At 33.2% G+C, this 27,987-nt stretch overlaps 2 protein-coding genes across 6 annotated transcripts; both read left to right on the top strand.

Moving 5' to 3' along the window:
* Window positions 1–163: 163 nt before the first annotated feature.
* LOC109538112 (GTP cyclohydrolase 1) lies at window positions 164–27,583 on the top strand. 4 transcript variants are annotated; one of them, XM_019905195.2, is made up of 5 exons: window positions 164–401; window positions 16,997–17,182; window positions 17,291–17,500; window positions 24,353–24,635; window positions 25,701–27,583. In XM_019905195.2, the coding sequence occupies exons 2-5, from the start codon at window positions 17,026–17,028 to the stop codon at window positions 25,828–25,830; spliced, it is 780 nt and encodes a 259-aa protein (XP_019760754.1). In that variant the 5' UTR covers window positions 164–401; window positions 16,997–17,025; the 3' UTR covers window positions 25,831–27,583. The 4 variants fall into 4 exon arrangements, with proteins under 4 accessions (XP_019760754.1, XP_019760752.1, XP_019760751.1 ...); XM_019905193.2 differs by having other exon boundaries at window positions 16,988–17,182; XM_019905192.2 differs by lacking the exon at window positions 164–401 and adding an exon at window positions 14,747–15,243.
* Window positions 3,680–4,986, top strand: LOC109538114 (GTP cyclohydrolase 1). 2 transcript variants are annotated; one of them, XM_048668968.1, is made up of 3 exons: window positions 3,680–3,932; window positions 3,981–4,545; window positions 4,604–4,986. In XM_048668968.1, exons 1-3 carry the CDS (start codon window positions 3,791–3,793, stop codon window positions 4,731–4,733), a joined length of 837 nt encoding a protein of 278 aa, XP_048524925.1. In that variant the 5' UTR covers window positions 3,680–3,790; the 3' UTR covers window positions 4,734–4,986. The 2 variants fall into 2 exon arrangements, with proteins under 2 accessions (XP_048524925.1, XP_048524924.1); XM_048668967.1 differs by having other exon boundaries at window positions 3,680–4,545.
* Window positions 27,584–27,987: the final 404 nt, after the last annotated feature.

Here is a 27,987-nt window from a genome sequence, read left to right as displayed (position 1 = left end):
TCAGTTGATTATTAGCAAAAGAAAGCGGATTTGTAGGATTTAAATTATTTTCGTTTGCAAATGGCAAGGGAAGGAATGGATTAAATAGATAAAACTTACGTTTCTATATTTTTGGTAATAGAGACGTTAAGAAGGTGTAGAAGTGTTCTATTTTCTTGCGACATTGTGTGTAACGCGCGTAATTTAGATGCCAACATCTACTCCTTAACATCCTAACATATCGTGAATTCTGAATCAATATTTAATCAAAAACCTTAAGATTTTTATAAGTGATACGATCTGAATCTGGGTTTTTTTGCAAACACATTCTTGACAAACCTGCTCGATATACGCAGAGTGGTAGGTGTGTGTATGTATTGTGGATTTCCCCATTAACCAACAGAAGCAATTTGGATAAGAAGGTATACTCTGATTTCTAAATAGTCATGTGGAAAGTCTTTGTGTCTAGATAAAAAAAAAACTCATTCATGCTCACAGTTTCGGTCAATATTAAGGTACATTTTGGTTTACATTTGCTTAACCCTGCAAGTTACACTGGATTCCTAGATGAAGCGTCTGAATTTACACAACTTGGAGGAATGAAAATGTCTAAAATGATCATATAATACTATAATAATCATGAAAATACTGCAATAAGTATATACATAAGTAATGATCAATGTTTATAGGCATAGAATATTAAAAATCAATTACTATTTGGATTTTAATGAACCGGAAATGCCTGCTTATTGCTTGCTGTGCCTTTGTTTGCGACATTTCGTTTTTTATCAGATTAGATTCCTCGAAAAATCCGAATGTTTCAATATATGACTTTCTTCTAAAAAGAAAGCTACCTTTAGCAGCATTTATGGGTGATTTATCAATTGAATAAAAAATCCAGAGGTTCGTTCCATTTGTGTCAAATTATATGTAAAGGAAACTTATGATTAATAAATAAAAAGTATGAAAGTGAACAAAATCAAGAGCTAATTAAGCAAAATTCGTTATTTGAAACCATAGAAAATTTGCAAAACATGAATGTTTTGATCTATGTAAGAGAAAATTTTGTGAAAATTAAATATATAAATATCCTTTAGTTTAAAATATGCGAATTGAATCTTGAATTATTTGTTTGAAAATAATTTCTCGCAATTCGAGATTATTGAAATCCTGTAAATTCCCGACGTTGTTTACTAATTATGATTCCGCTCAAATTTTCCGCAATGAAGATTCAAAGAAAATACGCATATTTCAGTCATCTTTGATATGGTTTCTTTTGGAAAATCCAAAAGTTTATCAATGGAAGGAGAGTAAAGAGCAATTATTTAAAACCGCTTTTCTTTTGCTCTGCAGGTTTCATAAATATACCGACAAACTTTTAGGCGACTTGGCTAACATCGAAATAAGAATTTTTTGTTTCATATTGCCCGAGTTTTTTACAATATTTTAATAAGCCGAATTTATATTATCCGTGTATGCGCTTTTTTAAAATATTGGGTAGATATAAAAAAATATTTTTTTCTGCCGTATCGCAAGCGCAAGTGCCTTGCATCTTCAAAGGTTATTCGCTCGAGTGGAGGCTTTAGATGTAAGCTGAACTTCTGAAGACTTTTTTTTATTATGACGAGTAGACGAAATAATTTTACGTGCCAAGTTGTCGAGAATACTTATACAGGGTGAGTCGGGATTAAAGTGTCATGTGAAATCCTAAGGCAATATAATTTGCTATAAAAAAAGTAGTAAAAAGTCAATGCCCGAGGACGCTTCGTACAGAAACTACAGGCTATGAAAAATGTAAGAAAATATACAATTTTAAATATTTCTCTAAAGCGCCCGTTAGTATTTTAACCAATTGGCTGCTTTTATAACGCGGTATGGATCAGATTTTTTGCACTAAACAAACCAAGTTTATTCAAACTAGTGTGGTGCGTGCAGACTTAAAGTACAATTTTAAAAGAAAAACATGATGTTCCATTGTTTTTTCTTAAACTAAAAACTAGTTTTGATTTATCTGTTCATATTGGAGGCAGAAAAGCTCTCTGTATATTGTTAGGATTACGCACGTAACTGGTTTGAATAATTTTTTACTAAATTTGGTTAAAGTATTAATGACCGTTTTCGAGAAATTTAAAAATAGTATTTTTGTCTGCCCCGTAGATCTTAAACGGAGCGTTTCGGACTTGCATTTGCAGGAACTTTTTTGCTCAAGATTTATTTTTCTTTATTTACGGATTGATGATTTTATGGCAATTTCCCTAGCGAATTTAATTATTTAGAAAGTAAGCCTTAACGTGAAGTACCTACTAGTGTTCGCCACAGACTATAAATATTTCGCTAAAATCGGTTTAAGCGTCTTTTTATATACATATTTATTAATATTTTTACCAAACAAGTTTTTGCATATTTTTAGAACCTGCATCTCGAAAGCTTTACGTTTAAGGGCATATATTTATGATGCAAAAATGGTTATCGTAATGTCTGCTACCCCCTCAAAAAGCTGTTGCTGAAATATTGATTCTTGAACGTCTTACGCAAAAAATTCTCGCATTTCGCTTTCAGTTCGCGTTTCAAAAGGCAATTCTGATGGAAAATGATGCTGACAAAGAAGATTCAAGTAGTAAAGTTTCACTCATTCAGCTTGTCTGTTATTTTCAACTAGATGTACCTCAAATTTGTTGTTGAATTGTGTGTGTGATGATGATTAGGTTTTTTGTTATTCTTGCTTTCATCTATTTTTCAACCCTAATTATGTCTTACTCCAGGCAGTTTTCCTTGCCACTTTATCATCTCAAATCAATCACAATGATCACAATCAAATCGATTGCCTATAATTATATTAAAAAGTCACTTCGATGACGTTTAGGTGACGTCTTTATTATGACGATACTCCGCTTGCTTCAATTTCATGTCAAAATGTGACCAAAAACCGACGTCGATTGACGGTTCAAGCTCAAATGAAGACGACAATTTTAAATCATCCGATATAAACATATTAAAGTTGTTTTCTTGTTGTTTTCTACTTCCACATCAAATACGAATACTATTTACTCCATGTTAATCAAGAATTTACTAGAATATGAGAGAAAATGTACATTATTTTTGGATTAAAGCCGCCTTTTTTAACGAGTGGAAATTGTGGTACTGTGACACTCATATACTCGTTCTACCTATGCAATATTGGAACCAATTTCTGTTTTGACTGACAAATTGAAATTGCAAAAATTGGTTTAAACGTCCTGTGGTATGTCGTCCGACTACGTGCTGTCCCGGCGCTTAAACGCGTTTTTTTGTAGATAAATTCAAACTACAAATAATTGCTTAAACCGCATAATGAACCATAAAAGTGTATGCAAATACCAACAATTGAACATAAGTTGTTGCTATCTTAGACCAGTTAGCACCATAACACCATTAGTGATGATTAATCCACTAATTTCCCATTATCTTTGGCATGTCTAATGCAAGTAGCGAATTTCCGGCACGTCAAAACACAAGTTAAAATTTCCAAGTCATCGTTAACTCGTTGGGTGTGCGGGGGTTTATTTGATTCGAAAATTGACCATAGAACAGGACAGCACCATGGCGATCACTAATGTGCAAGACTGAGCGGAAATATACGAGAAAGCAAAAACACGCGCTCGATAGTGATCTCGTCAACGCAATGACCGCGTGACGTCAGTCCCTCAAGATTGTATAAAATAAATGAATCCTTAGTGGCGGTAGTTTGTTGGTATACGATTCTTTTCATATCAACTATCACAGTAGTTGTTCTCAGTTGGAGATCAATCAGTGTCGAATTAAATCAGTAATTATGGTTGAAATCGGTGACCATAACGGTCAGGAAAGCGAATTGGAACCGGTACCCGTGAATCCAAGAAAGGCGAGTTTGATTCAGCAAAGCGAACCCATCACCAATGGACACAGCAATGGACTCACCAATGGCACCGCCAATGGTACCTCCAATGGAACCTCCAATGGCACCGCCAATGGYACCTCCAATGGAACCTCCAATGGCACCTCCAATGGCAATGAAGCAAAGGGCAAGGAACTTGTTGCGCTCCCCAAATGCCATTGCGTCAAAGGTACCGAAAAGTGCTCCTATCACGAATCGAAGCGCCAGCTTCCAACTAGAGAAGCTCTGATTCCGGAAATGACCAGCGCCTATAGATCTCTGTTGAGTTCATTGGGCGAAAATCCCGATCGTGAGGGTCTGCTGAAGACGCCCGAGCGAGCGGCTAAAGCCATGCTCTATTTCACCAAGGGATACGATCAAAGCCTGGAAGAAATCCTCAACGATGCAATTTTCGATGAGAATCATGACGAAATGGTAGTGGTGAAAGACATTGAAATGTTTTCCATGTGCGAGCATCACCTGGTGCCCTTCTACGGGAAGGTTTCCATTGGATACCTTCCATCTGGGAAAGTACTGGGACTGAGCAAACTTGCCAGAATAGTGGAAGTTTACTCCCGAAGGCTGCAGGTTCAGGAGCGACTCACTAAGCAGATAGCTGTAGCTGTGTTGAAAGCTGTGCAGCCCACTGGAGTGGCCGTTGTGGTGGAAGGATCGTAAGTGCCTCTTAACTAAGCATTTAGTATATTTATTAGCCTGGTTGCTCCTTTTCAGACATATGTGCATGGTTATGCGAGGAGTGCAGAAGATCAATAGCAAAACCGTCACTTCGACCATGCTGGGCGAGTTTCGTGACAACCAAAAGACCAGAGAGGAGTTTTTGAAGCTGGCGCTTCATCACTAAAAATGTTCTAAAAATCACGAGGTTTCTTCTAGTCATTAGAAAAACTTGACACCGACGGCCTATCACGAATACAGGGTGTTCTAGCGCTCCTAGAACAATACTACTTAGGAAGGACATGTTGTTTTAGGTATTTAACTGTGGTATTACTAAGTTAAGAGTATGTACAGTAGCGAGAAGGTTTATCTGGTTGTTTATTTTGCAGATGTGATGTATTTATTTATTTATTTTTGTAATAAACTATTTTCGTGTTCAATGCGTGTTTATTGCCGTTGTCATATACCAATTTAAATTCCATATAAATTATGAAGAAATCACTGATGTTTGGTGGCGTCCTCTTGCACAATGGTTCGCTTGTTATCGACGTGCGTTATAATCTGTTTTAAAAAATATATGATTTTAATGAACTTGGAAGTATTATTGGCAGCGTTACTTAATTTATGTAGATAGGATGTGCCCAGAAAATATACGATGATTTTAATTAATTTGGAAGTATTATTGGCTTAACGCTGCCTTAATTTATGTAGATAGGATCTAAGCAAATGTGTCCAGATTATTTCATAATGCGTCTCAACATTTACTGGTATAATAATGGAAAAGCAAAATAGTCATTTTATCGATGTTTAGAACTTTAGATGAAGCTGAGGATTGAAAATATTTTCAATTGCATTTTATCAATGCATTTATTTACAATGTTTTAATCAAACTAACGTTTTTTTATTAATTAAATAAAATTTATTAATTCCATTGTGTATTCAAACAAAGCTCACTTTTGAGGTGGAATATTCGCTTAGAATACTAATTTGCTATAAAAACTTAGAAAATCGTTAAAAAAGCGAAGACAATATTTAATTACATTAAATTAAATTAATTTTGCTTTTATTTGGTAAAAAAACTCTTCAGTTGATTATAATGAAATTTCACAGTTTTGGTGCTAAACAACTAGGCATCTTTTAGATCAACTCCTCACTGTCGATATGGGGCGTACTCAAGGGGCTCAACTGTTTAATTTATTGCTTTCGAAACCAGCAATTTCTTTGTCAAGATATTTCCTTTTTGAGCCAAAAAATATTCTTAAACGTGTGCTAAACTTTTTTACACTTTTTTAATCTAAATTTGTAATTGCAGTCGATTCATTAGCATTCATATGCTTGATTTGATTGGCAACAAATGAACAATAAAATAAGTGAAATGTTTGTTGAAACGTTTTTTAGGATTAGCTTAAAAACGATTTATCATTCGAAGATTTCAAAAAGTCGTATCTTGAAAATCTGGACGTATGTTTATGACGCAAAAGTCTTATCAGCCCCAAATTTGGACATTTTTGTTTGTATATCCTTGGAAATTATGAATTTTTGATGAAACCTAATTGGCAAAGAATTAATTTTGAGATTGGCTATCGAAGAGGTCATTAGGATTATTGCAGATTTGCCCTCGCTTCGGAAATTGACGTTTTTACACATTCAGGAGCCTGAAAGAAGGCGAAGCCCTCGTCCGATTTGCACTTTTTTGGTTCGAGAATCAAGTTCAGTATTTGATCGTGTTTCAACGCACGGACAATAAAGTGAGAAGGATTTTGCTCATTATAAACCAATCCCTTGGCTCTGTTAGATCGGTTTTCTTCATTTACTAGAACATTTTAGTCGTTTGCAACTACATTTTTCCGCAGTTTCGTGGCTTATTCTCTTCATTCTGTTCTTTGACAAATATTCACTTTATCACTTTCATTATCCATCATTATTCCCAAAGTGTTTATATGCTTTATTTAAAAAAAAAACTAAAATTAATACCGGCGAAAGACAATGTTGAACTAAACGATTTAAAAAGAAGAAATAGAGCTGGATGCCAGGACGTCCCGTCTGCGTGCCGTGAAATGTGATAATTTCGGCTTTTCTCGATTTCAAGAGTTCTCAGAGAGATTTCCAAATGCTGTTTTCAAATCCTCCTTGCAACAATTTTTAAAATAAACAATTGAACCTCTGAATAAATCACCGGGAAAAAAGGAAAACCGAATCGAGCTATTTTCAATGTAGGTAATGACTTTTCCATCTAGTCGTTACACCCACATACTCCTTTTTTCGTCCATCAATTACCTTAAATACGTCACAAATTAACCATGCCCTGCTGATGGCGTTTTCTTTCGAGTTCTCAACGGTTTTCCGTTCTTTTAGGGAAACTGGAAGTTTTTTCGCTTCTACCGCTAATGTCTTATAGGTAATCTGTAACTCCAATCCATTACACTTCCTTTGGAGAGTCGTTTTTATGTAAATAGATATTTTGTCTGTAAATTTTAAAATTACAATAAATGATTTTTCGAAAAACATTCAATATTTCCGTAATTTATTCACTCTAATGTTTATTCGAATTAGTTTAAAGTCAATCGAAATTAATACAGAGTGCTCGTATTAGATCCCACATTGACACAAAATGCTCTTTAAAAAATGTAAAATTTGCTTAAATATATAAAATTTTAACAGGTATTTTTTTATATTTTAACCCTCTATTTTCCTATATATATTATTAAAAAAACACATCTTCTATTGCATAGTAGAAATGTTTTCAATAACTACTAAGTTGCCCAAGTTATGAAATTTCGGGGGCATGTTTTTACTACTTTGATGCATTTTCTGGCTTTCCTAATAATGAGTTTGGACTCCATGTGATTTTGAATAGCTACGGTGTTTATTTTTTGGTTAGTTTAACAAAGTTAGTACCAATTTTACCAGGTCTTTTTCTGTGCAGAACTACAACAGTCACTCGCCACATTCGTTTCTCTCGCCCTGTCCAAAGCCTGAGATATAGAGGATCCCAGTTAATATAAAGAAATAGTGAAGCACAATTTATACTCTTCGGGTTTGCACATTTCCATACACACTTTAGCTATCCTACTTCCTAAGGAAACTAATTAGGTCATCCTGTATAAATAGTGGGAAGTAATTGTATGTATGTAAAGTAATGTTCAATACCTTCCGGTTTCCGTAATTTTTTTTTTTAATAATACCTTGTAACGGTTGAAAAAAACTGAAACGCAGTTTAAAAAACTTTGTGTGTTTGTGCACTCCTTCGACTTCCGGATTTGCAAAAGTCCAAACAAAAGCAAGCAAAAACGTTTCTCAAGGCTGCATCATAGTCAATTTAAGGTGAATAACTTTTTCCTCTACTGGTAGTAGTGAAATAATGAAATCTGCTCGTGAAGTGGCTAGTCGATTTTTTTTGCGATGAAAAAACTATTGGTAACCTCGTTTATAGGAAGCCGATACTTGCTGGAGAGTAACATTTGCTGATAAGAATCATGCAAAACGCATTATATAGTTACATCAATATTCAAATTTGTTTGCAAACTACCTGTTAATAATGATGCTAATTTTTTCTAGTAATCGAAATTGTGATTATTTTTCCAAGCTTTCAAGAAAACTTTTGAACCGTTCACAGACCATTCTGACTTTGCAAAAGGTGAAAGCCTTTTCACTCAAATAACATTGAGTGAAGTAACGATGAGTGTCTGCTTATTGGCCTCCAAAATCACCGGATTTAGCAGCTTCGAACTTTTATCTGCGAGGGCAATAATTAGAACCCGAGTAATTTGATAAGATTTTTTATTTTGGTCGAATGCTACTTTTACTGAAACGAGAAGCAGAGAACCGTCAACATATACAAATCGGAATTTAAATAATGGGTTTTATTGAAATGAGACCCTCAGCTGAAAACCCCGACGTAATAACGACAACCTGTTATGCCAAAGATATCAAAACAACTATAAAAGATCCCAAATATTGATACTAATTAGGAAAAATAATGACAAGAGGGCAAGAGGAAGCATTATGCAACATTCTGTTGTATTGAATCAGAGCGTTGGTAAGTAATGTGAAATCCCAACAATAGCGAAAAATTTTGGTTCAAATTGTTCCATATCGGTCGATCAGATCCGTATCCTGTAAAGGCCATTAATTGAACCATTATTTTCAATAAACGACTATCGTTTTTTTGCCGAAGAAAAATCTAGGTTATACAATAATTTAGTTGACTATTGGAATTTTCAAATGACACAGAATAGGTGTATTAATAGCGACTAATTCATAAATAAATGCAGTACCTGCATTTTACTATTAACCTTGACTTAAATTGTTCTTACATAAAGTAAGTACTATTGACTGTCATTGGGCGTTTGATAAAACAAACCGGAAAATACTGTAATTGAAAAAAATGATAGTGGATTATTGCTAACGAACTAATTCAACATGCAATATAAAAATTTGCTATAAAAGTAAATTAGTAATTGTTTTTTTTTCGAACTGGAATCACGAACAATTTTATATAAAAATTGATCAAAGTCGTATCGGGCAAGATCTAGATCCTTGCCTTGAGCATGGTGATTTATAAAGCAAATACCCTATAAATTAGTAGTAGATATGTATTTCAACGCTTCATTCTGACGCAAGACGCGGTTTTTTGCTCAATTTTATTTATAGCCTATGTAGATGGTAGGTTTTGCATAATGCATAATGATGATGTGAAGCAATCAAAAAATAGAAGATTAGGAATCAACAACTTTTGCACTTAGAAACAATGAAATAACAATCAAACATGAAATAAATTGGAGGCAGAAAGCTTGGTGACATGATACAGGGTGAGTTACGATCGGTGGTGTATTAAATACAGAAAAATTGATGAACGATATCTGAACAGTTGAAAAGTAATCAGATTTGCTTCATTGACCGAAAGTATTTTAAGCAATGCGACGCTGCTATTTATGTTGGAAAGTAGTGAAACTTCAATATTTTAAACGAGACACCTTGTATAATGGTGCACGATTAAGGTTGCTTTATTAATCTGATTTGCTTCGCGATTCCCATACTAAATTAAAAGAGTTTCTGAACCATCTGAAATCATATTCATATTTTGCTGCAAAATAGGTAAACAACGTAAGATATGCAGATGACACAGTCGTGTTAACAGATTTTCTGTACTAGGAAGCCTGTGCTTAAGTCTCACATCAATTTTTTCTTAATTATTCAGTCTTTCTTGATTTTAGTGATCTTCTGGATACAAATGAAAACGACTCTAATTGAATTTTTTGAAACGAATTAGCCTGTTTATTAGTTTATATTCGGAAAGATCAATAAATTACCTATAAAATAAAATATACTGTTCCTAAACATGAAACACACTGTTAAACACATTTGTTAAAGAAGGCCACAAAATGTAATAATAATCGAATTTTTGCAAATGCGTATTTCCATTTTTTCCTGAAATTTCAGTTTTAGGCGTAGGAACATGATATTTTATTTTATAGGGAATTTATTGGTCTTTCCGAATGTAAACTAATATACAGGATGATTTATAAAAAAAATGCAATTGGAGTAGTTTTTATTAGTAGCCAGAAGATCACAAATTGCCCTAAGTGTGGCCTTTTGCATCTGGACCCAAAGTTTAAAATGTTTAACAATCGTATGTTCTAATAAAATATTTCTTGGTTGTATGTTTTAACTAAAAATATATGAATATTAGTTGATATTTTGGAAATCCTTATTCAGGCATGGGAATCGTCAAGCCAAAATCATCAGAATTATAAAGCATATCAAAAGTGCAATAATATGCAGGGTGTCTTATTTGAAATATCGAAATTGTAGGTACTTTTTGATATACACGGCAACGATGCATGGCTGAAACTATTGTGCCTCCATAGAGCATATTACGAGAAGCCGATTTCATAGTGGCAGAAATTTTCAAAATGATCGTGAATTGCGTTCTTCGTTTCGACGCCATCGTGAATCACCCTGTGTATGTTCATTGGCGCTTTATCTATTTGGTCATTTGGCCAATGAACACCCAACATATTTCCAAACAAGGGCATAATGCAAATGAAAACTTGCAACCGTGTAAAATACAGGTAGAGATTTCGGGAGTGTTGTTTTTAGGCTAAACAGCCTGAGCATTGCCTGAGATTAGCACATTTTCACATCTGTACCTACTTACATCAGACGGGTTTGATAATACCAAAAACATAAAATATTAAAATAGACAGAATAAAAACATCAAAGTAAATTACAACATAAAAAATTGCACATGAAAAAACGTTTACACTTTCTAATATATTAAATAAATAGTATGTAGATCTGCAGAAACAATGTGCACCTTTATCGGCGTTTCTTTCTATTTGCATCATAACCGATTTGGCCATATCCTTATCCTGTAGTGAACGTTCTTTCTCAACTTTTTGCGATCTTGCTAAATTATAAAAAATAAAATTCCAATCCGAACAGAGGCAGGTAATTGTGTTTTCCTGGCTTAATTATTATCATTAACCTTAATCAGATCATTATCGTAGCTTGTAAGAGCAATATCCGTATCACGTGTTTGTTTTTTCCTCGTTTCAATGACACCGAATAAGTTTTATTGTTTTTAAATACATACTTTGCTAAGATGAACGAGGAATTGTAGATTTTACAAGTGAGATTGCGCCACTAGCACCGAAAAACTACACTGAATAACCCGATTAAAATTGAATTAAAGAAAATTAATTAACATAGTTTTTTGATTAATGGTTGGGTCTATTGCAATAACTTTTTCAAAAAAGCAATTGAATTATGTTGAAAAAGTTGCTCCCAAAAATGTTTCAAGTGTGTTTAACAACTTGGAATGTTGCATCATGCATTCTGGGCGAAAAAAATACCCAAACCAATTTTTATTAATAGAGCCTTCAACGAAAATAAATTGGACATTAAATCGATAATAACAGTTTTTTTTTTAATTAGTTTAATAATTAGCAAAAGTGCAACTATCAGCAGTAGTCATTATTAATGGACCGACGTTTGGTTGGTTGATGCGTACCTCTTCAGCTACTTCTCAAAAATTACCACGCAAGGATTTAACCAAACAATCATAATCTGAAGCAGCTGCTCAAACAATTCACGGGAAATACTGAATGATCTGTTCCAGCAAAATGGGGTTTTTCTTTAACTTTACCCATTTGATTCATTTGGTTTTGCTGGTTCACCGAAAGTTACAAGTAATCAATCAATTGCTTTAAGGAGGAGCTATACATGGGACTTTGATGAATCAGGTGGTTTAATTTTTAATTTCCTGTATACAGCATGGTCCAGCTTGAGACGCAGAGGTTGAATGGTGTTTAATTGAAAAAGTTCATCAGGAAAAAAATTAGATAAGCTGGTGTTTTCCATACATGTTTCGTTGTTGTTTTTTTGTTTAATGTGTTTTTTGTATAATTTAATGCTACATTTCTCGGAAACAAAATGAGCAAGAACGCTCATTTTTACATAATTTCAGAGAGAACTAAATGATCTTTTCAGAAAGTCGATTAGTAAATTTTGGCAGTTTTCTCCAAAAGTCTTCATATCAAGAAGTTTTACATTGGCGTGTTATTTTTGAGTTGCAAAATCGACTCAACCATGACGCTACTTTTTTCGAAGTTTCTCAAGCCCCATTTGAGCCACTAAATTCGTTTTGGCATCGTTGGATAGAGAATTGAAACCTCGATTCAGTCATAAGAACATGAGTAATTAAATTCGAGTAGTTTTGACCCAGAAAGCGAAATTTGAATATCAGACACTTAGATGCAATATTATGCAAAAATCTCATGTTTTCCGTTCCGTTTTTGCTACATTTCTCGGAAACAAAATGAGCAAGAACGCTCATTTTGGCATCATTTCAGAGATAACTAAATGATCTTCTCAGAAACTGAACCATCGATTAGTAGATGTTGGCAGTTGTCTCAAAAACGTCTTGATTTCAAGAAGTTTTACATTTGCGTGGTATTTTTGAGTTGCAAAATCGACTCAAACATGGCTCTGCTTTTTGCGAAGTTTCTCAAGAACCATCTGAGCCACATAATTCGTTTAGGCATGGTTGGATAGAGAATTGAAATCTCGATTGAGTCATAACAACATGAGTAAGGGAATTCGAGTAGTTTTGACCCAGAAAGAGAAATTTGAATATTATACATATTGAGCAGCGGCGGATCCAGCTTTATTGCAAAATTATTGTTAGTCGACATAAACCCATCACAAGGGGGAGGGGTCGTTCAAGACTGAAGAAAAAGAAGAAGAATATCCACGCCCTAATAAATGACTAATAAGTATCATCAGCTCAGAGCTAGATCGGTTCAAAATGCAAAAAATCACCGAACCTTCAAAATTATATTTGATAATATCAGACCACAATATTATTGTGATTTTTTCAATAGGCGTAAGTTCAACTTGTGGTATCAATTGGTCGATTACCAAATTTATTTATATGTATTTCCCCATCAATTCTATTGCGAATATCGAAATTTGTCAAAACGAAAAAGTGGCGTACGTGATGTCTTCAATTTAAGGTCTTTTACATGGTTTGAAGAACATCCTGCAGAGCGTGGCGTAACCCTGAAAGGCTGGAGCGCGATCAACCGTACTGATTGAATGAGACCTTGTCTTTGAACAAGCACACTTCAACATTGCACCATTTAACCACTAGCTTTATTGTGTTATTAGGAATATTTGCATCAATCGATTTGTTTTGTAAATGATAATTTTTTTCTTCTTCTGTTGTGGTTTGGTTGGATTCAATTAATTTCACTGACGCTACGGAGAATGCTTAATCCTAGTCAGACTTAAAGAATAACAATTATTAGAGGTAGTTTTCCATTGTTCGGTTCAATAAGTAGGGAAATTCCCTGATTTTAATGCACTTTGCTAAAAAAGTGCTTGAAGCTCTAAGTAGTTTGTTTCACCGCCTCGTCAATTTAGTATGTTAATTTCCTAGATCGAAGATCAATAATGGAAGTTTAATAATCTTTAAGTGGTCTATTTTTTAAGCTGTTGATTTTTCAGATTAACACTCTCTGAATATTCATGCTGGTGTTTTCTTTCATATTTCCATTTCTAAGCCCATCTATTGAACTACAAAAGAAGGTTGCTTGAAAGTTTCATCAAACACGTAAAAAATTTCGCCGGCGATTTGCACAAATAATTTAAATCAATTCATATGCAAATTGGGCAGATTATATATTCTAATTCTGAGGAAATTAATGTGAACGATATAAATTAAACAGGCGTTTAATTTTTTGGGGCCTAGTTTATATCACATGTAAAGCTGTTAGTTACATACAAGGAATCCGTTTTAACTGAGTGAATTAATAGAATCTGAAAACTTTTTTGGCGTTATCATTCTTGAACGATCTGAGATGTTTGGCCAATTTTTTGAATAAACGTAATAAATAAAACACCCATTACAAGTTTTGGTGAGTTATTTTCTCCTACTGCCTCCCAATCTTTTGTTGTTCCATGTTATTTATTTTATTATTCTTCTGCCTTATATTCATTTAAATAAATTAAATTATAGGTTACAAAGGGCAATTATGAGCATGTGAAAAATATTTTTTCTGAATTGTACGCATTGCTATAGATGTACAGGCTCTTATTAATATTTGATTTTGACCGTAAAATTTAAAAAAGTCAGGAATAATATTTAAAGCGTCAGAAAAACTTTGTTTCAAATTGTGAGTAATAAAAAGTAATCAATTAAAATAATCCTTTTGCCTTCTTTTGATGGTTACTTTTAATCTAATAAAATGCTCATAGTGATTGTGAACCTTGATTTTCGCATAAATAGCGCTGAAACAAAACATACATGTCTGGTTTCCCATGAATAACACAATGGGACCGCCTGATTAAAATATAACACAAATAAACTAAATTAGCTTTTTTCACTTCGTTATTTTTTTCATTTACCCAATTAATGAATACAAGAACGTTTGAAAAACTTAATTTTTGTAAGTTTGACTCGAAGCAACTTTTTGCATGTTTTGATTGGTTGGAATTGTCGTGCTTTCGCCTATACAGAGTGTTGTATGATGTTAGTTGAAAGTTATAGCAGACCCACGAGCTTGTGTAAATAAAATCTGTGTTACAGAGCTGATCCTCAGGTGGATGCTCAATTTTATTTTATGCAAACATAATTGTAAGGAAGCGTTAATTAATATTTCAATTTGAAGCATAACATATGTAACCGCATTTGCACATATAATCAATCGGAATGTTGAAAAATTATAGATTTTAAACCTGTATACATCACGACTTGAAAAATGTTGGAAGCGTGCTTCTTCACCTATGGCCTCAGAGCTTTTGACAACTATCTTTTTCTCCTTTCTTTAATTGTCAACATTCCATAATCTAAATGTACTTTTTACGGTTCATAATTTCGCTTCCTGTTGTTCTGCTGCTTCAATGATCCAAGCTCATGGCCTGAGGCTTCTGGACCTGTTGCATCCAGAATGTTGAGTCTCGCTGAAAGTCATCCCGGTTGATTTAAAGGCAATTCAGCAAGTCAATCCATCCACCTTCCCCAAGAAGGGAAACTTAATCGGCTTTGGGATATAATTCTGTTGCCGACAGTGCGCTTACCAGTTCGATCTCGGCTTGTGTTCCGTTGGAACGCGCACTTTCATATCGCGACTTCATCCGGCACGTGATTTCTTCCATCCAGTGCTATTGGGTAGTGATATTGTTAACAAAAGGTAACCTTGCAACTGTCACTATTTGTTTATTGTTAATTAGCCACCGTTTGATTTGTGCCGACAAGAACTAGAAGCTCCCGAGTTTCTCATAGCTGATGAGTTATTTCTGTTTTTTTTTTAATTCTTGAGTAGCTACTTGTTGCTGACATTTTATGAACTGAAAATTATATTTATTTCCATAAAATAATTTTATTATTCTTGCACTAATTTTGAAAAGTTGTTGAATGTTGCATAATATCATGATTGTTTTTGTTGACTACAGACTTGGTTGACTTGTAGAGAGCCAACCAAAGAGGATACGAAAATTAAGAACATGCAACTATTTTGCAAGTATCGCATCTTTTGTTCAATCCACAGTTTATCTCCTCAAACAATATTATGCATAGTCTTCATCAATTTTGCTTTATTAAAATCCGATCAGCTTTCATGCTTTCTACATCAAAGTGATAGGCATATTTTTATTAAACTGCTAAATGCCTTAAAAAATTAATGGTCTCAAATTTGGGCTAGAAAAAAATTGTTCATCATTGTGTAATATTTTTCCTTTGATCCATCTGATAAAAAAAGTACATTGTTTCGATATAATCGCCAAATACATAGTACTGTTGAATTGTTCACTATTTAAACTTGAGCACCCTGTAGATTAATTCTGTTTCAATCGATAATTGATTTTTCTGAAAAAAACTTCATTTGCAATTACGGTTGTTTATTTAATTTTTACAATTGCAGTTGTTTATGGAAAATATCTGCAAGGTTAAATAGATTTCCGTCCGATTCATTCTGCAAATTCAATTTTTTTATTGCTATTCATCAAATTGATGTTTGATTTTTACATAATTCGAGCTAGAATTACGAAATTAAATACTTTTGTGATATATTTTAGAAAACTACGCTTAATTTTCTAATGATCCTCAAGTAGATCGCCAGATTTTCAAAATATTATAGCAATATCTACTTTTTAAACTGCACAATCTTTAATGGTTTCGCAGAAATTAATGGTTAATTAAATAATTAAAGGCTGAAAGAGTTTAATTGTCACTGGCCAATTTAGAGATAAGTGAGACACTCTGTATATAACACATGTTAGAAATTAGAATACTAGAATTCTTCCCAACTTTGTTCTAATCGTCAAAATTTCATAAGAAAATTGTGTTTTTCGGGTGCCAATTTCATTGAAATCTGCAAAACTATTCAAGGGAGAGATTTGATCATTGGTTTGAAAAGTGGTAAAACATCGATCTCATTCAGATATAACTGGTTTTTGTGGAAATCTTACATATCGTAATGTTAAAATCGCCATTGAACTACTGTTTTCAGAAAAGTAAAATGTATGGCATGTAAAACATACATAGAGTGTCCTTAAAATCGCGTACAATGCTTTACACTCTTCAACCGAAAGTAGGACTAAGTGATTTTTTAAAACAAATTTAAATGGAAGTGCAAATTTTGGAGTGCGGATGTTTTCGCGAGAGGAAGATTCAAATATGTTACTTAAAACCTCCTGTTATGGAAGATTTGCATTCAATTGGCTCCAGTTTTATTATAACCTTGTATACGAATATTTCAAATGAGTCATTTCGTTTCCAAATCAATACTGAACAAAAAATGTATCTTGGGCCAAAAATGTCAGACCAGCTGTTTTCGAGATTTCGACCGTAAAAATGTGAAAAAATAATTATTTTTTCAAATCATCGAATTAAGAAAGGTTTTTTAATAATTTAATAAATACCCACTAATAAACCAGAATGTTTAGAAGCAAACCGCTGATCTAGAAGAACTAGAATGGCAACAACCAATGGGTCAAGCTGTAACAACAGTGAGAACCAATCAACCAAAAAAAACAAAAGTTTTCATGCAGTGATACAACGAACGTGGGACCATTTGGATGATGTGGAAGCACCAGGAACACCGAAAACTCCTCGAACATCAACAACACCAGGTATGCAGATCGCAAGTGATGAAGAACCTTGAACACCTTTTCATTGCTTCATTAATGAGCAGGTGCAGCCTTGAATCGAAGTAATTAGAGCTGACCTTTCAATTGCAGGTCATGAAAACTGCACTTTTCACCACGATCTAGAGCTGGACCATAAACCTCCAACACGGGAGGCAATGTTGCCGGAAATGTCCAGATCGTATCGGCTTCTGTTGGGTTCTCTTGGTGAAAATCCAGACCGTCAAGGGCTGCTGAAGACGCCTGAAAGGGCGGCAAAGGCCATGCTGTTCTTCACCAAAGGATACGACCAGAACTTAGAAGGTAAGTGTTGCAGGAAAATTTGATTTGACAAACCATGAATATCGTGGAAATCAACTGAGTATATCGATACCAAATATCAATCTTAGCTGGTTGCACAACTTTTACTTTTTTATTATTAAGTCCGAACCGTAATTAACCTACAGCAATTAATGACATAAAAGGATTTTATTATGGAATTTCAGTGCGTCCCATTCACCCGATCGTAAAACTTTGATGGATTAGTCACAGCCACTCACCGGGACACATTTCACTCACTCATATTGTTTGGCGATAACTCAATGAACGATTTTGTAGGAATAGAGGACGCATTCAAGCGAAAATTGTAGGGCAAAAATTATTAGGAGTTTTAATTAGCAACTACCAATATTCGGACAAAACATCCAACTTTTAATGCGGGCGTAGTTAATTCGTTAATTGATTGAAATTCGCAAAACTAATTACTTGACGGTTTTTTGCCCGCTGAGACCGAGACTTAGCACGAGACTAGACACAAACGTTTGTTCTATTTGTTTAACTTAGTTATTATATTTTTTTGCCCGTGTTTTACGCATTGATAACTGAGCAAAAGTCTGTCCCTGCAAAGTTTACAAAGTCTAACCAGCAAGTTCACAAAGTTTAAGTTTTTTGGGGATAATTTGAAGATTCTTAAAAACTCCAACATGAAAAGCTCGTATTGTTCATATCATATATTTAATCATACCTCCATATCAATCTTGCGAATACCCAGATATTTTGAACCAAACATTTTTTTGGTACGCTGAGAGTAAACCCTTGTGCTTGTTGTGTATAATCGAGGCTCCCGAGTTGTTGCCACCTTTATTAAGAAATATAACTTTTCCCAAATATACTCATTCCACTGGCGAAATTAACCGATCGAATTAATGGAAATGTTAAATTGAATGTTAGCGTTTACGCCTTCTTCTTCATTGAAAGTGAAAATTTCCCGGCAAAACTGAATTAGCAGCAGACAGTTCTTAAGGTGCTTTATCGCACTTTATCAAATATTCCATGATCTTTGATTAAATGGAAATCTACAACTCTAATAAGGAAACGATTGCCTTCAGATAGTCTTATCCACATGGTCCGTATGAGTCAAATGTTTTTTTGTATTTTAAATCGCTTATTTTTGCTTCTCTCTTTTTACCGGTTAGGAGTTTCTGGTCAAGGTTCAAAAGGTCCTACGCCTTATTGAATATTTCAAGCTGTTTCTGAAATATACAGTGTTTGGAACTTCTAAATTTAAAAGTTTTTGCTTCCATCTCAATGAAAAACTAGGAATCTTTGATGACACCCAATTGACCAAAAATTGGGTTGATATGAGGTCTAAAAATATTCTTAGAAAGGCTAATGAGATCTTTTTAACAGTTGCGGAGATACGACGTATTCAAATTTTCACTCCTGAAACCTCACTCCATTTTTTTTAAATATTTTTAAAAAGTATAATTTTTGGGCGAAAATATGCCCAGGTTCTTTAAATTAATTTTTACAATTGTGAAAGTTCCAGTGAATTTCACTTTCAATTATACCAGGAAAAAGCGTTAAATCTATAATAACTATCGGATAGATTTCATAAAATTTAAAATAAAAAAAATAAGTTGTTTCATCATATGTTTTTATGTTATGAATTATTTGTTATTGAGAAAATATATTCTTTATTGATTATTCTATATTTTTTATTGAATCAAAATTAGGCTCGCAAGAGGGACTTCAAAAATAAAAGGCACATTCAGATACTTTACCCAAGCCATTTTATGCCTAAGGATGGATTTCTTTTTACATAACGCACTTTGCCCTACAAAATGCAAAAGTAAATCAACCACTCAATAAAAGTAACTCTCTATCTTTACAGATTTCTGATGAAAAAACCGTTCAGCTCCGACCGGCATTAACACACGCAAAACACAAAATTTTTTTTTATGCCTGAAAATTCCCCGAAGGAACATCAAAACCAAAACGTTTCCCAATTTAGGGAAAACTTTGCCCTACAAATGTGATTCAAATGTGACTCTCAAACTCGCCAAGATCCGCCAAAATAAATGTCAAACATAGCTTAAATAAATATATCAGCAAAAACCACATGCAACTTTGAAAAAATGTTTGAAAATTGCCTGATGATGAAATCGAAACTATTACCACTGATAAAACAGACCTTGCTCTAGTTAGTAGTTGCATAGAAAAGCTACTCGTTTCACTCACTTCGTGAATTTTCGAATAAATTAATGGACCTCCGAAATGGAAGACAATTTTGAAAAATCGTCAAAAATTACCTGATGATGACTGAAAATCGCAACTTTCACCACTAATAAAACAGACTTTAACCCAGAAAATGCATCCAAATTTGATGTTTTCCCCGAATTTCATATAGATGGAGGTTTTAATTAGTTAAGCAATAAAATGAGCGGCGCACAGGGTCACATTTTGGTTTTTCTTGTTTTAAAATCAAACAACTTTTGATCTAATCGATGAATAGTCTAAGTCTAGTCTAGTCTAGATCTAATCGAAAAATAGAGTAGATTTTTTTATGAAGCTTAAGTAATCAGGAATCTTGGAAAATATGAAATGAGGCCATTTAGCGATACATAAATCAGGAAAAATTGGCGTTTGAGTTTGAGGCGAAAAGTTGATAAATTTCGATAATATCTAAAAAACTTGCTTTTTTATTTCTTATTTTTCAGTTTCCTGATTACCTAAGCTTCATAAAAAAGCACGATGATTCATCGATTAGATCAATCGAAGTTATTTTATTGTAAATCAGTTGTTTTTTAGGAGAGTGTAAACTACATAACTATTTGATTCATGAGAGTTGTAAAGGCCTGGAAATTAAAAAAAATGGAAATTAAAAAATTCAATTTCGTGCAATGCTTTGACAAAAACCGCTCCGCTGAATTGCTCAAAAATTGCATTTTTGCATAAATGAAAAAGTCTCTAATGCATTATTTCATTGATCAATATCCAATCAGTTGCATTTAAACGGCAAAAAAATGAACAAAGCCTTGACAATCCGCTTTGCATTTAAAATTGGTAACTTACATTTTTATTTAAATTTTCTTTATGAGAAGTGTTTATAGCTTGTATTGCCTTGATATTTAGTCTTTATCTAGACTGATTCACCGCATTCAATAAAAGTACTTTACATTTGCATGTTCAGATACATTTAACGTTGGCTTTTTTACATGGAATTACAAAATTGAGTACTGTAGTAAATTCTAACTTGTACACGGATGTTCCAGCAGTAAAACCTCGTTAAATTTCCCTTTATAAAGGGCCGAATCACGTCATAAGCACAAAAGGCTTTTACCAACGCACTTCAGGACAAATTAAACGTATTTTCATCGATTGTATGTAATTTTACAATATTTACCTACCCGTTAACTCAATTTGTAGCTTTCATACACTCAAAATTAACACTCTTTTTAATCCAGAAAATTGCAAAAATAATACTTTTCTGAAATGAAAAGAGCGTATTGAGTAAATCGAATCTCATGTTACGTATTGAGTTCACTGTATTCAGTTAATTGGGAATGAAACCCTAGAAATGGGACAATTAAGGTTTTATTTTGCGTTTTTTGTTGCAAAGCAGGCCAATTAAACTTATTTATTGCTTCTGTTAAATGAAATTAAAAAAAGCTCATAAATATATTTATTTGCTTTGATTTGTGACTCATTTTTAAAGTAGATCGTTGATAGAATTTCAACAATTTGTGATCGATTCTCAAAAAAGATTGTTATTACATTTTAGAACTCTTTTTCAGAGCAAACAAACAAAAGTTGTTGAAGAGGGGCAACATTAAACGAATATTTAAAAGAAAACATAAAAATAGAAATGAACTCGTCGCAATTGTCACAAAGGAACTTCTGTTGTGGTCTTATTTCCAAAGAAAAATAAATCCCACTTTATGTAAGTTTTCTAGTCAAAGAATCGTTTTAATGGCAAATCAGCGAAAGGCAAAGAGGGCGTTTAAAGCTATACGCCTGTGGCATAATTTGATTTCCCGGAGGCGCCAACTAATTGGCCTTGTGAGAACAGAATTAGCTCCTAGAATATCCTGCTGAGCGACACGTTTTGCAGGAATATCGACCTCCGACCCTTACTTATTGAGATTTAATTGCAGCGTGATTGTAAATACTCGATTTTTACGCGTGGAAAACTAATTCATTAAAATGGATTTTTTGAGAAAGTCGCAATAGCCGCACGAGAGAAAATAATTTGATGAAAATAGCAAGGGTCAAAATCAAAGACTCTGGCATTCAGGAGCAAATATCCAGAAACCAAAGAGAACAGCCGTTTTCCTTACATAAGGACAGAAACTCGATTTGAAATTCTATGAGTATCGACCAGTGGCAGTGCGCTCTCCAAATCTCTTTCTCTGCTTTTGTAATTTTTCCGAATTTTCCGGATTTTTCCTCAGTATAAGCAAGAAAATAACCAGTTTGTTAAATATCTCCTTCTACCATGAATGTTTGACACTATTCCTATATGTCCCTTGGTAAATTTCGTGATGCTGGAAAAAACCTTATAATGGATGACCTGACTTAAATAAATCCAGCTGAACACGGCAGTAAAAGGGAAAATTAAGGCGATTTTCTTCCTCGGAAATGACAGGGCTAACGTTATCGTTGGAAGAGCTGGAAAAGTCGCGTTTCTATGGATGCAGCACGTTTCACCAGATAAAATTATACTTTTAGGAAGCGATTTGGGAATTTCACAGAATCCCAGAGGATTGATCCTAATTGGACAAAAGTGATTTTTTTCAAGTTCAGTACTCCAATACGATTGATTAGATAAGTCATACCATAGACAACTGATGGAAGAAATATGGAGRAAATAGCCAGAAAAAAAGAAGGTTGAATTAAATCAAATGAGAGTTGTGTACGGATTAACTGACCAGAACAATTATTATACAAAATAATAATTGGAATATTGTGAAAACCCCAGAAAAGTTTTAAGAAAATGTYAGAAAAAACAGTTAAATAAATAAGTAGATTGAAATGAAAATTCAAATGGAAATTTGASATAATCGGMWTTAAAACGCYGTTTTTTTTATTRTCATGAATATTATTAGAAACAAACAATAAATGCAGAGTCAAAAAATGTGATAATTTSTTTATTTTGTCAAGGCRCGTGAATATAAAAATTGGCTAAAAATKAAAACTTAGCCAACTAAACAAAAATTTTACAAGTTCTCTACTGATTCACAAATCAGAAGGCGTTTTTGCTCAAAATCGAATGAACTCAGAACAAAAAAAATGCGTATACTATGACTTTAAGTTTTACTACCAAAATTGACGCAATTGTTGATTCGGTGGGAGTAATTGGCACTATTAGATTWTAAATGTGGCSTTAATGTGCATAAATAGGTGCGATTTTAACAGGAATTGAYCAAAAAAATTAGCAGGCTTGTTWTAGGCAAACRTCGACACATTGTTGAAACGATTACAAAAGAAACTATGCCCCTTCAAACATCTYCAAGTTTGGCCGCAAAAAATRTATTTTCGACTTTCTAAATTAAGAGAYGTTTRATTCGAATAAACTACAAGTTGATACACACAARACAATATTTGCCACCCCAAATGGAATTTCATTATGAATTCAAAGTTTTACTGCSAAAATCGATAACATTTTTCATTTAGTGAGAGTAATTGGCACCTTTAGATTTTGAGCTCTAAATAAGTAACTTAAGTTCCGAATATTTATAACTTMTTTCGGTTGTTGGTGTAAATGTGTATAAATTGTTRGATTTTTTTCAGTCATWGACCAAAAAACGTGAAAATTKAAAGAATGAATGGAAGTACTTTTCATTTTTACAGGCTTTCTTGCTAATGTTTACACACTGTTGAAATAATTGCCAGGAAAACGCTTCCAATTCAAATACTTTCAACGCGAAATACTTTTGTCGCGAAAAAACTGTTTCTTAAATGAGACAAAATCTAAAAAAAGGGCAATCGATAATTTTAAATGTTCAATATTACTTGCTTTGCACTTGCAACGTCAACTGAAATTACATTTAAAATTTCAAAATTTAGCGCGAAAATCGATGGAATTGTTGATTTAGTTGAAGAAATTAGCACAAGAATAAAAACTCACTGACTTTTTTCAGGAGCAGGTGTAAATTCGGATAAATTGATGCAAATTTTACGGTAATTGGCCCAAATACAAGTGGGAGTGGAAGTTATTGGCAATTTTTCAGGCTCCCATGCTAATGTGGACACATTGTTGAAAATGTTTTTGATTCGATTCCAGTTCAAATAACTTCAACTTTTGTCGCAAAAACACTGACAACTGATGCTAATAAATCAACGATTCGTTGGCTTTTGCTATTAAAAGTTGCAAATTCGCATGCATCGATTTTCATTATAACGTTGGCCTTAGAGGCATTTGGGTAGAAAGTACATGCATCTATGACCGTTAACATCGTCCTTTCATGTTGCAATTGCTACCAATGCAAACCCAGAAGGAATAAATCCGTTTAATGTATTAAAGCCTGACTCAGACCAGATTATGATAATTTCGTTGAATTTCCATTTGCGCGAACTCGGGAAAGCAATTTTCCAACCTCCTCTTGAGACAGGAAAACGGCCTTTTCCGGTGTTTAAGCTTGAAAGCGTCGAGGCCTTTGTGGCCACAGACGAGCAGACCTAATTCTTGAAATGAGCATTAGAGAAATTTATATCTTGGAATCAGCTTATGGCTTTGTGCGATCGTCTAGAACTTGCTGCTGAATTTATAGCCGACTAACTTTAACAAACCTGTTTAGCTATCAATAAATTAATATAAAAAAACTCTTCTGGATCTAATAGTTTAGAAATAAACCTATTAATGAACGCATTAGTAGAAAAGACTCGCTTTTTCAGAGGTTTTGAACGACGCAATTTTCGACGAAGATCATGATGAGATGGTGGTAGTGAAAGACATTGAAATGTTCTCAATGTGTGAGCACCACTTAGTGCCTTTCTACGGCAAAGTCTCCATTGGCTACTTGCCCTCAGGCAAGGTTCTAGGCCTTAGTAAGTTAGCTAGGATAGTGGAAATATATTCTAGGCGACTTCAGGTGCAGGAAAGACTGACCAAGCAGATTGCTGTCGCTGTTCTGAAGGCTGTACAGCCGAATGGTGTTGCTGTTATCATCGAAGGAACGTAAGTAAAATCAATCCAACAGATTGTTTTCTTGCTCTTGAGGGAAGCTTGGTATTTGTTAATGTGTAATTGTTAATTGGTTTGTTGTTACTATTTTGCAAAGTTATAACATTTGCTTTCGATTGAAGTTGGAATGCTAGGAATTACAAATAATGTCTCAACAATTGTTCCTGGTACACGTTTATTTATATTAGAAGTAAATCAACCTGAAAACATTTTTATTTGTTGTTGTCGATACCTTTTAGTCGTGATGGTTCTTCGGGATTTTCTGTCGATTTTTTTGAAAGAAGTTGGCAAACGTCTAAAAATTAAAGTGCTTTTTATGAGAAACTTCATTGCAAAGTGTGTTCGTTATTTTTTATTATTTTAATATATGTTTTGTTGCAATGGCAGGAAATTTCCTATCGACTGAAGTTGGAAATCTAGAAATTACAAATTATTTTGTCAGTTCTCAGCAATTATTCTTGAACGTTTATTTGCAAGTTTATTTATTTTAGAATTAAATAGACTCGGGAAAATTAGTAGTTGTTATTGTATGATCTGTTTGCCAATATTTTTTAATAGTGGCGGTTCTTTCGGATTTTCTGCCGATTTTTGACGAATAAGGAGCTCTTTGAAGTGTGTTAGTTTCTTTTTTAAATTGAATCTGTGCAGATGTTTTACAATTAAATTCATGTAAATTTCTTCATTGTCAGTTTTCCTAACGTACGTAAATAGATAATAATTCTGCTTCCATTAGAGAGACATTTTGAAAGAACATATGACTGCGTTTGTCCATCGAAGAACACTAGCATTTGTTTGTTTAATTTGTTTTTAATGTATTAGAACAAATTAAATGAATATGTATGTATTAATCAGGTAATTCTCGGTGGCTTAATTAGAAACGACAATAATTATCAGGCGCGCTTTCAAAAGTGAATGCTATACATTTAAAAGGATAATCATCAAAATACTCAGAAAGACTAATTAATTTTAATATATACTGAAATGTTAGTAAACACAGATTTTATTTTACATAATAATTTGTATTTGCTATCGCTGAAATATCTGTTAATTCCTTTGTAGGCATATGTGCATGGTGATGCGAGGAGTTCAGAAAATTAACAGTAAAACAGTAACGTCCACCATGTTGGGAGTGTTTCGAGATGATCAGAGGACTAGAGAAGAATTTTTGAAACTAGCTCTGGATCGTTAAATGGCGTTTAAACCATACAAGACAAATCAAATGCAATGACCAATACCATGTTTATAAGAAATAGTGTATACCTACTAATAAACTGTTTTTTATTGCCAATTTTTCTCCACTAATAATGTAAGTATTAATTTTGCTGAAATGCAATATAGTTACTAGTCAATGTTAATGAATTTCAACTTTTGCTGGCCGCATATAATTTAGTTATATTTAAAATATCTTTGTCATGTATTTTCGGGTAGATGTTCTATCACAGTAGAGCGAACTTATAATAATTCATGATATACAGACAAAACGATGATTAATTGCTTACATCCCCTCATTTTCCGGAATGACCAACTAAAATTCTGCAGCTACCCAAAGATTAATGTCAGGACTGTTACCATTTTAAACAATTTCATCATTTCAAATCAAATAAGTAAATACATTAACGATTTAGCCTTAATTAAATAATTTTATAGAACTCACAGAGAAAAAATCAAATTCAACTATAGGAATTTAGCAAATCTCCAGTGGACCATCTTGTTGTTATGTTGTATGTTACTATCATTGTTAATGTAAAGTAATCGATTTTATGTATGTTTACTAAAATATGCGAGATTTTATAAGCCGAATATTAAGATTTGAATATACACATACTTATTCTGGAGCGTTTTGTGACGAAAACTTCCAAATGCGCAATGTTTGTGCATAGGTTCCCTTGTAAAACGACAAAGAACATTTTTTTATTAAAACGTTACTTTAACTTTTGATTCACCTTAAATGAATAGTAGGTAATATTTTGCAAGAAAAAAGTCCTTATTGTATTTCTACTGATTTCAAAGTAAAAAGATATATTTTTGTATATTTTATAGCTTAATCTGATTTTTTTACTTTAAAAATTTCTTTGTATTATGATGAAAGATCAAAGAAATACTTTTTTTCTTGACATTTTCAAACCCTTAGTTTCGATTTTATCAACTTCCTACTATGCAAAAATACTGTTAATTAAACTGTACAACATTAGCATATTATATACAGAGTGGTCTGAGTTTAAGCACCAGCTCAACTGTTGATTGAAAGTGTGTTTCCGTAAAAAATCCATCTAGGCCAATCTACCATTCGTTTAGTTAGATAGAGTGACTTTGCATTGAGAACACACTTAAAACTGAACCACCCTGTGTATAAAAAATAGTTTTAATATTCACGAAAATTGACCAAATATTCAGTGGAATATGTTTCTAAGCAAAAATCGTTCGTACAAAATATACGCTTCAGATTTTAAACAGATCACGGGTGCGAAACTTTTATGTCGTTGATATTGTTTGAACAATTAGCGATGATTTTTATTACTATAGGTACATTACGAAATTACATTTATTGAGTATAACCAGCGTCTATTTGTATTCAAACATATAATCTTGGATGTGCAGTATATAATATATAGAAATTGTACACTGTGAATTTTAATTTAAATGTAGTACAACTGTGATATTTTAAAGAGATCATATATTTAAAGTGAAGTAGTCGGGCTTCACTTACTCGTAGCCAGGTTTAGTTTTTATATAGGCTAACACCCAGGTTTGTTGCCTTAATTAGTTGAAAATATTTAAAAAAACGCTTGTTCTCTTTTTATGATACGAAACAAATTATTTTTGTGCAAAGAATATTTAAGGGTACTTAGTATATAAATGTATCTGTTAAAGACAATCGATTTATGTATTTACTCATGTTAATGTACTTAAGTGATGCAATAAAGCGTCTTCAGGAAAAGAAATGAGCTGGTATTTTTTCCACATCTCATTTTCAGCAGGTGAGTAAATGTTTTATTGCCTAATTAGCCGTTTTTCATCAATCAAACATGTTTTATTAAAAATTAATGTTTATAATGTATTTTAATAGTATTTTTTCAAATAATACACGCAAAAGTAATTATGGGGTAATATGGGTGGGGCAGAGTAAATTTTAGTTTCCGCAGGAATTCATTGTGCCGCACCTTTTCAAGATAAATTCACCTTAGGTAAGGAACTGCCAACAAAAGAAAAAACAAAAAATTCAGGCTGATAATATTTCCGGGAAATATTATTCTTTATACCATTCTTAGAACCATAAAGCCGAAGTTTCTAGGAAAATCAGAATCCTTTGTTGAAAGTGAGTGTGAAGGTTGGCAATTAATATGTC

The sequence above is a fragment of the Dendroctonus ponderosae genome, unplaced genomic scaffold (genome assembly GCF_020466585.1).
Source record: "Dendroctonus ponderosae isolate FM_Combo_2020 unplaced genomic scaffold, Dpon_F_20191213v2 Dpon_F_20191213_8, whole genome shotgun sequence".
NCBI lineage: Eukaryota > Metazoa > Arthropoda > Insecta > Coleoptera > Curculionidae > Dendroctonus > Dendroctonus ponderosae.
The sequence above is the reverse complement of the archived record's forward strand: the minus strand, read 5'-3'. Positions and strand labels throughout refer to the sequence as shown.